This window comes from Zingiber officinale, chromosome 1A (assembly GCF_018446385.1).
Source record: "Zingiber officinale cultivar Zhangliang chromosome 1A, Zo_v1.1, whole genome shotgun sequence".
Classification (NCBI taxonomy): Eukaryota; Viridiplantae; Streptophyta; class Magnoliopsida; order Zingiberales; family Zingiberaceae; genus Zingiber; species Zingiber officinale.
Genome location: NC_055987.1, coordinates 95,936,515 through 95,946,433, shown reverse-complemented (window position 1 = coordinate 95,946,433; position 9,919 = coordinate 95,936,515). Strand labels below are relative to the sequence as shown.

Sequence of the window (9,919 nt, the reverse complement as noted above, 5' to 3'; positions counted from 1 at the left end):
ATGACGTAATATTAAGAAATTTTTTCATTAATAAATTAGAAATCTAGAGTTTTCTTTAATCTTACATTTTATAATTTGTAATATTACACAATGTTAGAAAGCATATTTTTTTCAACTTTTTGGCTAAAATCGAGTATGATATTAAATTAATTTTTTATAAGGGAAAGTCCGTTATAGTAGCTTGCTGTTGGAATTCTCGAACGTCACTCTGGCATTGCATTATTACAAGGGTCTGGTGTACCCTTACCTAATTTATAGATGCTCTTTTGATTAAGATTAAATATATATTTATTCTTATCCATTTAAAATATGATATAAAAAATTAAATTAATTTTTTATAAAAATATGTTTTCGCACGCGTTCATATATTATATTACATACACAAGTAAAGAAGGAGTCACGTATGAGTTGAGTTAGGGATGTAAACGAGCCGAACCGAGCCGAACAGTATTAGGCTCAAGCTCGACTCGTTTAAGTTATATTCGGACTCGAGCTCGGCTCGAACTCGAATCAAACTTTTATTACAAGGCTCGAGCTCGGCTTGATTTGGAATTATCAAGCTCGCGAATAGTTCGAGCTCGGCTCGTTATTAACTCGATTATCATAGTTAACGAGCCTAATTTGTTAAGTCGGCTCGGGCTCGTTTTCGGGCTCATTTTAGAGCTCATTTTTTGGCTCATTTTAAAGCTCGTTTTAAGGTTCGTTTTAGAACTCATTTTTTGACTCGTTTTAGAACTTATTTTTTTGTTCGATTTAAGGCTCATTTTTTGGCTCGTGAGCCTACAACCGAACACGTTTACGAGCTCACGAGCCGAATATCCTTAAGCTCGAGCTTGGCTCGATAAAACTGTCGAGCTCGAAATCGAGCTTGAGTTCAGCTCAATAAGATAAACGAATGAACTCGAACAAGCTTTTTATCGAACCGAGTTCCGAATAAGTCACGAACCGTTTGGTTCATTTACATCCCTAAGTTGAGATCCTCTGTCCCAAAAATAATGTGTCCCCATGTCCTCTCGCCGATCGGACGAGTTAGATCATATCTCAAGGATGCAGTGCACATCACGAGGATGTCATGACCATCTGATCGATGAGGAGACATGGGGACACATCAATTTTGGGACTAAGGATCTCAACTTGCCAACTCAACTCAACATCATCATTCCTTTTGGTTCGAGAAATCAAAAAATTATTCTATAAGTTTACAAGAAGATAAACAAATAAGGAATTGTATTAAGAACTATGTATAAAAAAAATAGGAGAATATCCTCGGGTTTCGAAGGAATTACACGGATAGAAATTTAAAAGAGGATCGATTTGATTCAGGTCATAATCTATATTGAATTTCCTAATTTCTTAATAGAGGGTCAAATAGGAACCATCGAAGAATTATAGGTGAATATATAAAAAAAAATTATATTCTATGAATCGGATAGGGATACTCCTCAAAAATTATAACTATTTTTTACATCTGATATAAGGAGTCTAGCTCACATAACGTGTGTACACAATCGCTAGTATTTATATAAAAACTAGTATTTATATAAAAACTAATATAACAATATGTTTAATTATTTTGAGCTATAATTTAATTTGCTCAAACAACTCAATGAAGGAAAGTTTGAAATATACTCTAATTAAAAAAAATAACTTCAAATATGAATATTTTTTAAGTTTAAATTTAGAAATTAATATTTTTTAAATTTAAATTTAGAAATTAATATTTTTTAAGTTTAAATTTAGAAATGACCTATCCTTGGGAGAAATGTGACCAAGGATAGGTCATTTCTATACACTTCTCTCTTTACATCTCATTTAAATCTATGTAGAGAATATATTAATATTATTTGAGGTTTTTCCATCTCTAAAGAAGACTTTTATTAGAGAGAATTTTGGATTTGTAAACCACATATGACAATCGTGAAAAATATTATTATTTGTAAACCACATATTATTATTCCTTTCCACTCTTGCATAAATTATATTACTCCTAGAAAAAAAAATTACTAGACATATAACCAAAATTACTTGATTGATGTAGCAATTTTGGTCAATAATTTTAGTTAAAACTACATTATATGTATAAAATTGTTATATTATCATAAGCAATTTAGTCACTTTAAAAATATGGTAGGACTCCATTGGCCTTTTAAGTACATCATATATTACTATTCAATTTTTAAAATAAAACTAATATATAATCATTTTAGATAAAATTATTATATAATCAATTAGGAGTAATTTGATGACTTTTGAAAGTATGGTTGAACTCTAATCTCGATTAAGAAAGCCAAAAGGGTGTGCATTCGATTATATATCAAGATGATTTAATTTTGAATCAAGCTTAATGATATCGGATTAGATTGCTAATGAGTATGGGGTTTAAAAGACTCAAGTCATTGAGAAGAGGTATACCTCTTTAATTAAGTGAAGGGGTTGTGATAACCTAATTAGATTAGATTTTTTTCTTCCTATTCTCGCCCTCTCCCTCTCCCTCTCCCTCTCCCTACCGCTGCCTCTAAAGGGTGTTGCCCACCCTTGTCGTCGCCAAGCAACCTTGCTACCGACATCCATGCTGCTTGACGTCTAGAACAGGCCTAGCCTCCTATCGACCATCTAGCAACCTCAAGGGGTCGCCGAATAACAAGCAAACTTGTTGGTTTTGCTTGTCGCTGATCCTTCTTCCTTGCCATTGGACATAAGTCCTGTCATCGGTAGTGATTTCTAAGGATGCCAGGCAGCGACAAAAGGTGGCTAGACAACAACCTTTTGTCATTAGACAGTAGCCTCTGCGGCTACCCCTTTCCTCACTTTGTGCCATCGAGTTGTCCTCACCACCGAGCACAAAGTCAAGCCGAGGATTCCTCTCTCAGATCACCAATGAAATTTTGTCTTTAGGGTTTATAGATTGAATTATAGTATTAAGTAAAAAAAAACAAATCTAAAAAATTTTAAGGGGTGCACAAGTGTGTGACATAAGGTATATAGAATAACATTGCTCTATATATACATATATAAACACACAATAATGATATGTTGCACGGTGTATGCCTGCACATGACTGCATGTTGTATAACATTTTTATTTTTATTTTTTGAGCATGGGGTTTAGCCATTTAGAGTTTTGACTTTAGGGCATAATATTAAGTCTAAAAAAATTACATTAGGTACTCACGGGGTGTATGACATAAGTTGTGTGGCATTACATTCCTCTCTCTGTATATAAAGTTTCCAGCTTTTCAAACAGATTAATCTTGAAGTTTTTCGAACTGACTAATCTTAGAGGTGATACAATTGGGCACATAAGTTTTCAACTGGTCACCAAAATAATTTTGAGAAACTCTCATGTCATATACTCGGCATCGGAGGTTCAATATCCATAACACAGTTCGTAAGATCGTGTCAATTTGGAGTTAGGATCTGATTGTACATTTGTATGATCTTATCAAAAACTTTTAAATTTAATTTAGTATTTGATCAATCAATTAAATCAATTTGATATTTGATTATAAATTAAATCAAATTAATAATAATATATTAATGTTAATAATAGGTTATTTTAAGGCAATGATGGGATGGTTAGGTCCTTTGATGGATAATCAAAAGATTTAAGATTCGAATCTTAGGTGCAGTATATTGAAAGGGATTTTCCTTTCAATAAGAAGCGGATCTAAAAATGTTGATCATATGGATGAGCTTCCATTAGTATTTCTTGATTTATTTTGATGACTTTCATAAGGCCAGACAGATGTGTATATATAGATGTCACCCTCCTAATGTCCTTTCCATTGTAAGTGTCAGTTGGATGACTCCGTGCTTCCGATGTCAATAATTTTAAATTGTGCGTAGAATCGTTTGTCATGTAAAATTGTACTGATTTCCTCGATTATGTACCACCTCATCAATCCTATTTTAATTTCTTCTCAACTCGTCATAGGGTCAGTACGGAAAAGATAAATCATGGACGACTACTAACCTTTGAAATAGTGACTAACATATAAAGAAAATATTTATCTCGACTTTACCGAGATTTGAACCTCAAATTTTATAATGACAATACCTGTCCCCATAAAACAGCTTCTAGATGACGATTTTACAAATTCTGATTCATAATCCTACTATAGGTAGATACTATTCCGCTGGTCACTGAAATGTATTACTGCTGCACCGTGCCCGGGGCAATTGTATCTTTTGTTAAAATGACAGAAGGAATGATCAAGAAAGATCATAAAAATCAACAACAATCTAAACGTGAATCGAAATCTAAAATTTATTTTTCAATAAAACACCAAAATATTTTACACTGCAATTTTCTTCACTCTGCTTTCGATCTTTAAAGCAATGTGGTGCAACAGATCGGAGACACGCCGTGAGCTCGGCCTCTCCGCCGGCGCCGTCCTAGTGCACTGCAGCGCCACGCCGAGCACCTCGAACGCGCTCTCCTCCTCCACCGGCGCCATCGGCCTCAGCGCCGTATCCACCAACTCCTCCTGCTCGGCCGCCGACAGCGACGCTATCCGCGACTCCACCCACCGCACCATGTCCATGTCTCCGCCGAAGCGCCGGTCGGTCGGCATCAGACCGCACACGAGCTCCATGAGGACGATTCCGATGCTGTAGATGTCGCTCTTCACGGTGGCCTTCATCGAGTACGCGTACTCTGAAAAAAAAAATGATACGGAGGTTCAATCGACGGAAAACAGAGCAGCAGTAATCATATCGTTCAACAGCTCGCTGGAGCAGTTACCGGGAGCGATGTAGCCGTAAGATCCGGCGAAGCAGGAGGCGGAGTCGGTGTATCCACCGGAGTTCTCACCGGCGGCGTCCTTGGCCAGGCCGAAATCACCGAGGTGCGCCTCCATGTGGCCGTCGATCAGCAAGTTGCTGGACTTGATGTCCCTGTGAATGATGCAGGGGACGCAGTCATGGTGGAGGTACTCGACGCCCTTGGCGAGGCCAACGGCGATCCGCAACCTCGCCTCCCAGCTCAGCTCGCGCTTCCTCTTCTGGCTCACGCCGGGCTTGTGGAGCCAATCCCACAGGCTCCCGTTTTCCATGAACTCGTAGACCAGGAGGTGCTCGCTGGTGTCTCCGCTGCTCAGGAAGCCAAGGAGCTTGACGAGGTGACGGTGGCGGACGCGGCCGAGAATCTTGACTTCGCGGAGGAAGCTCTTGTTTTGGAGCAAGGAGTCTCGGTATCCGAAGAGAATGCGTTTGACGGCCACCTTCTCTCCGGTGGCAAGCTCGGCCTTGTACACGGTGCCGGACCCGCCGGAGCCGATGACGAATTCGTCGCTAAGGTTGCTGGTCGCCTCCATGATCGTTTCCCACTTGATCTCCCGCCGCATCGAGCCCTTCATCAACGGCTCTCGGCGCGTCGCAGAAGAGCTCTTCGAGGAGTAGGCGCAATTCACTTCGCCTGACTGCTTCCTGTAGTGCCATCCTAACGCCGCGGTGATGATGATGATGAGGATGACTAGCGTCGCCGAGGCCGAGATGGCGGCCACTGCCGCCGAGTTTAACTTCGAGAAGTGGTGGCCGGCGATGTTGCACGGCGGCAGCGGCCCTCCGCAGAGCGGTCGGTTTGGCACGAACGACTCCGGCGGCCAGCGGTCGAATCGTTGGTCCAACTTCCCATGAAGGTCGTTGTGCGAGAGGTCGAGCGTGATCAAGCTGCTCATTGCGGCTATCTCCGGCGGGACATCGCCTGTGAGGGAGTTGTGGGAGAGGTTGAGGTCTTCAAGCTTGGCGAGCGACGCGAGGGACGGCGGAATTCCTCCGCTGAACTGGTTAAAGCTGAGGTCAAGCGCGCTCTGCAGCTCTTGAAGCTGCCCGAACTCGACAAGGACCGTACCTGAGAACTGGTTTTCCGACAACCGGAGTTCGTAAAGCTTGCTCAGCTTCACAATGGAGACAGGGATCGCACCGGAGAGCCTGTTGCGGGCCAAGTCAAGCACATTGAGAGATGCGAGCTTGCCGATCTCCGGCGGGAGAGTGCCAGTGACTGAGTTGCCATCGAGAGAAAGCTTTAGTAGATTCGAGCAATCGAAGAGCTCACTTGGAAGATTTCCTGTGAACCTGTTCGAAGAGAGCTTGAGCTCCCCCAACTGCCGCAGGCCACCGAGCCAAGCCGGGACTTCGCCGGCGAGCTGGTTATTGTTTAAAACAATGTGCGTCAGATTCTGGCACGAGGCGAGCTCTTTCGGTATCACTCCGGTCAACGAGTTGCTCGACAAATCAAGCAACCAAAGCGCGCTGATTTCCCCCAGCAGCGGCGGGATCTCGCCGGTGATACGGTTGCTCCCGAGCCGTATTCGCTCAAGCGCCGGTGAGTTCCCCAGCTGCGGCGGGATCTCGAGGTCGAAGGAGTTGTTGGTGAGGTCGAAGGAGAGCAGGGAGCTCGACCCGCAAAGTGGCAGCATGCTTCCGGTGAGCTTGTTGTTGGAGAGGTTCACTCTGGTAATGTTCTGGCAATTGAACAACTCGTCGGGAACGCTTCCTTCTAGTGAATTGTTGTAGAGCAGGAGCTGTTGGAGTGCTCGTAAGTTGCCGAAGGTTGCTGGAATCCTGCCGGATAGCCTGTTGTCGGCCAAGTCGAGAATTTGAAGGTGACGGCAGTTGCCCATCGAGGCGGGAATCACGCCGGAGAAGTCATTTTGCCTCAAGTGGAGGAAATTGAGCTGCCCCAGACTGCCGATGGAAGCCGGTATGCTTCCGGAAAACTGGTTCCCGAAGAAATCTATCATTTGCAAGCTGGAACAGTTGCAGATAGCGGCTGGAATCTCGCCGGAGATCTGGTTCTCGTACAAATAAAGGATCTGGAGCTGCTGCAGCCGGCCGATCTCCTCCGGTAGCGGACCGCGCAACTCGTTGTGGTACAGAGTCAAAATTTGGAGCTTGCAGAGGTTTCCGAGTTCACGGGGAATTGAACCAGAGAAGGTGTTGTTGTTGAGCAATAGATCGGTGAGACTGGCGAGCTCACCGAGCTCGACCGGGATTGCCCCGGCGAAGCTGTTGTTGGCCAGGTCCAGCTGCGTCAATGATTGGCATTGAGCTAAGCCGGCTGGAATTGTACCGGAGAAATTGTTGTTGGACAAGAACAAGTGTTCCAAGCTGGTCGCATTCTGGCACAGTGTCTCCGGCAGACTGCCGGAAAGGCGGTTGTTGGACAAGACAAGGTAGCTAAGTTGACTCAGTTGGCCGAGTTCGTCCGGGAATTCGCCTTCGAGCTCGTTGATCGACAAGTCCATATTGACAAGCCCGGAGAGCTTGTGGAATGACCTCGGAATGCCGCCGTGGAGCCGGTTGGACATCAAGTTGAGGTAGGTGAGTTGACTCAGATCTCCTAGTTGAATCGGAATTTCTCCATGGACCGAGTTATTGGCCAAGTTGAGTATCTGGAGGTTCGACAACTCGCCGAGCTCCGGCGGAATGGGGCCGTCGAGCCGGTTGTGCTGGAGAACCAGGTTCTCAAGCCGACTCAGTCGGCCTAGTTGACTGGGGATCGGCCCAGAGAGGTTGCAGAGCGCCAAGGCGAGAGTGGTCAAGTTCCCGAGCTTCCCCAGCGAGTCCGGAATCGTTCCGGATAGTTCCGGGTTGTTTCCGAGCCGCAGGACTCGGAGGCCGGCGAGGTCGCCCAGTTCGAGCGGGATCGTCCCGGAGAGATCGTTGGAGTGGAGAACGAGAGCGGATAGCATGGAGATCCCCCCGAGCTGACTCGGGATGCGGCCGGTGAGGCGGTTGTTGGAGAGGTCGAGGGCAGCGAGTCGACGCAGCCGAGAGAGTTCAGCAGAGACGGAGCCGGCGAGGGAGCAGGAGGAGAGGTTAAGCGCCACCACCTCCGGGACGACCTCGTCGCAGGTGACTCCGCGCCACGAGCAGTAGTCCGGGCTCCCCCTGCTCCATTCCTCGAGCACTCCGTCGGGGTCCTCCGCGAACGAGTTCTTGATCTCCAACAGAGCTTCCATGTCGACGCCACCATGGCAGAGAGCCAGAGGCGGCCAGAAACAGAGCACCACCGTCACCACCAGAACCACCGGGCACATCCTCCTCTGGTTTCTATCCATCTCTACAACCTAAGGACATGGAAAAAGAAGATGAAGAATGCATGCATGCATGACAGGGTGTTATTCTGGGGAATAGAAAGATGGAAGAAGATAGAGGAGAAGAAGGAAGAGATCTTTAATGGATTCTTGGTCCGCTCGTCGAGCGCTGAGAGATTAGCGAGCGGGATCGGGAATTGGGGGAATTGAAGGTGGTGCAGCCAAATCGTTGGGTGGAGTGTGGGTTGGGGTTTTGAGAGGGAGCTGTTGAGCTCCTGCCATGGCAGATGCAGTCTTAATTGGTGGTCTGCAACTATTTTTTTTTTTCTTCTTTTGTGTTTTTTTTATCTGCAACATAGATGATAATGTTTGCAAGGATGATTTTTTTTAATAAAAAAAATAAATTATCGTAAAATCTCTAATAACAAATTTAATTGTCTCTTTGATGCCTCCAGCAATAAAACTTTATTACCACTTTGCATGTAAACTTTTCTTACTTCAAGTCATTAATGCATATCGAGGTACCTAATTATATTAAACATTTAAAATAAAATATAATTTCTCTTAAGTGTAATATGTTTAAATTAAAATATAATATATTTGTTATTAAATTGAGTACGATTTGTTTTTCCGTCTTATCAATTTATTGTTAAATAATATTAAATTTAGAAGAAATTATACATTATTTTAGACTTTTTATACCTATAAAAAATAATAAGAATTCAACACTATTTAACTATAATCGAGTATATCAATCAATTGGTTATACAGAAAAATAGTTGTACTTAATTTAATAAAAAATATACTATATTTTAATTTAAATGTACTAAATTTAGGAAGAATTATACCTCATTTCTGACTTTTTATACCTAAAAAATAGGGAAATTGAATTTGCATGTAAGAAGTTTAGAACAATTTACTTAATAAAATTATGTTTTTATTATTTCCATATTGAAAAAGAAATACCTAAATGAAGGTTTAGATTAGACTTGAGAACAACAAAGTATTTGGTTTGAGGATATGTTTGTATTCATTATACAACAATATTAGTCAAATGGACTCCAGCGTTAAGGGACATCTCTCCTCAATTGATATTGAGTTTTATGATTTAGGATTTGGAGTATACATCGATGATGATGATGATGATGATGATGATGATGATGATGATGATGACGACGACGACGTAGTTTTGCAAAAAAAAAAAAACAAATGGATTGAATGAATCTCATATGACTAATGCTTTGTTTATCTAGAGTGGACGATGAAGGGATGAAATAAACCTAGGGGCATGGGAAGAGAATAGAAAGGAAAAGAAATATCTTCCTCTGCATGCTTGTTTACCTTGATTGAGGAAAGTGGATATAGACAATGCAATTTTGTAACTAAAAAAGGCTACATACATCATTTTTTTTTTGATATATGATGTAATTTTATGAGCCAAAAAGGGTACATGTGTCATTTTTTGATATATGGTGTAATTTTGTGAATGAAAAAGGATACATGTATTATTTTTTTTATTGTTGAAGTTAAAGGATGGGAAGCAACATATATTTAAAGAGAAGGTAGAAGTACAAGCATTAGGTGAAATATACGATGACTCTAATACAACATGGGATAAGATGGTATCAAAGTTGAAAATAATAGCTAAGAGTGTCCTCGGTGAGTCAAAGGGGCATGCACCGCTAAGTAAAGAATCTTGGTGGTGGAATGAGAAAGTACAAGAGAAAGTGAGGGAAAAACGAATAGCTTATAAGGAATTATATATTTGTAAGAACGAGGAAAATTTAAAAAAATATACAATAGCCAAGAAACAAGCTAAGAAAGTAGTGAGTGAAGCAAAAAATGAAACTTTTGAACGGTTATATCAAAAATTGGATACAA

General features: G+C 42.1%; 1 protein-coding gene and 1 pseudogene across 1 annotated transcript; one reads left to right on the top strand and one right to left on the bottom strand.

The window, feature by feature from the left end:
* The first annotated feature begins 102 nt into the window (after positions 1-102).
* Positions 103-246, top strand: LOC122039340 (annotated as a pseudogene).
* A 3,826-nt stretch (positions 247-4,072) lies between these two features.
* On the bottom strand, positions 4,073-8,340 carry LOC122027170 (LRR receptor-like serine/threonine-protein kinase GSO1). The gene is made up of 2 exons (XM_042586070.1): positions 4,744-8,340; positions 4,073-4,656 (listed from the first exon to the last, which is right to left on the bottom strand). The coding sequence occupies exons 1-2, from the start codon at positions 8,060-8,062 to the stop codon at positions 4,295-4,297; spliced, it is 3,681 nt and encodes a 1,226-aa protein (XP_042442004.1). The 5' UTR covers positions 8,063-8,340; the 3' UTR covers positions 4,073-4,294.
* Positions 8,341-9,919: the final 1,579 nt, after the last annotated feature.

Coding starts and splice junctions, on each gene's coding strand:
- LOC122027170 (XM_042586070.1), bottom strand. CDS start 8,062: ATGGATAGAAACCAGAGGAGGATGTGCCCGGTGGTTCTGGTGGTGACG. Junction 4,657..4,743: donor TTACGGCTACATCGCTCCCG/GTAACTGCTCCA, acceptor TTTTTTTTTCAG/AGTACGCGTACTCGATGAAG.